Source organism: Camelina sativa, chromosome 5 (assembly GCF_000633955.1).
Source record: "Camelina sativa cultivar DH55 chromosome 5, Cs, whole genome shotgun sequence".
In the NCBI taxonomy this organism is placed as follows: Eukaryota; Viridiplantae; Streptophyta; class Magnoliopsida; order Brassicales; family Brassicaceae; genus Camelina; species Camelina sativa.
In genome coordinates, this window is record NC_025689.1 from 32,909,786 (window position 1) to 32,910,027 (window position 242).

The 242-nt window shown below is 39.7% G+C and overlaps 1 protein-coding gene across 1 annotated transcript in view; it reads left to right on the forward strand.

The window, feature by feature from the left end:
- The window catches only part of LOC104788295 (ELMO domain-containing protein A-like), a 3,457-nt gene continuing 3,262 nt past the window's right edge, over window positions 48–242 (forward strand). The window contains exon 1 of the mRNA XM_010514033.2: window positions 48–240. Coding sequence (XP_010512335.1) covers window positions 156–240 — 85 coding nt within the window. The 5' untranslated portion in view covers window positions 48–155. The remainder of the gene's footprint in view (window positions 241–242) is intronic.

A 242-nucleotide genomic window follows, 5' to 3' on the forward strand; every position in this document is an offset into this window, starting at 1 on the left:
TTTTTTTTTTTTTTTTTTTTTTTAACGCGATTCGCATTTGGCGACTGTGTTCGATCAGATTCTGATTGATTCGAAAACTGTATTTGTTTTCTGATTGAAGAGATTTGGTGATTGAGCAGTGGAAGGGAGTGATTGAGAGTGAGAGAGAGAGAGAGATGAATGATAGAGGAGGATCGTTCGTAGCAGTGAGGCGGATTTCACAAGGTCTCGAACGAGGAAGCGTTTATCATTCTTCATCTGGT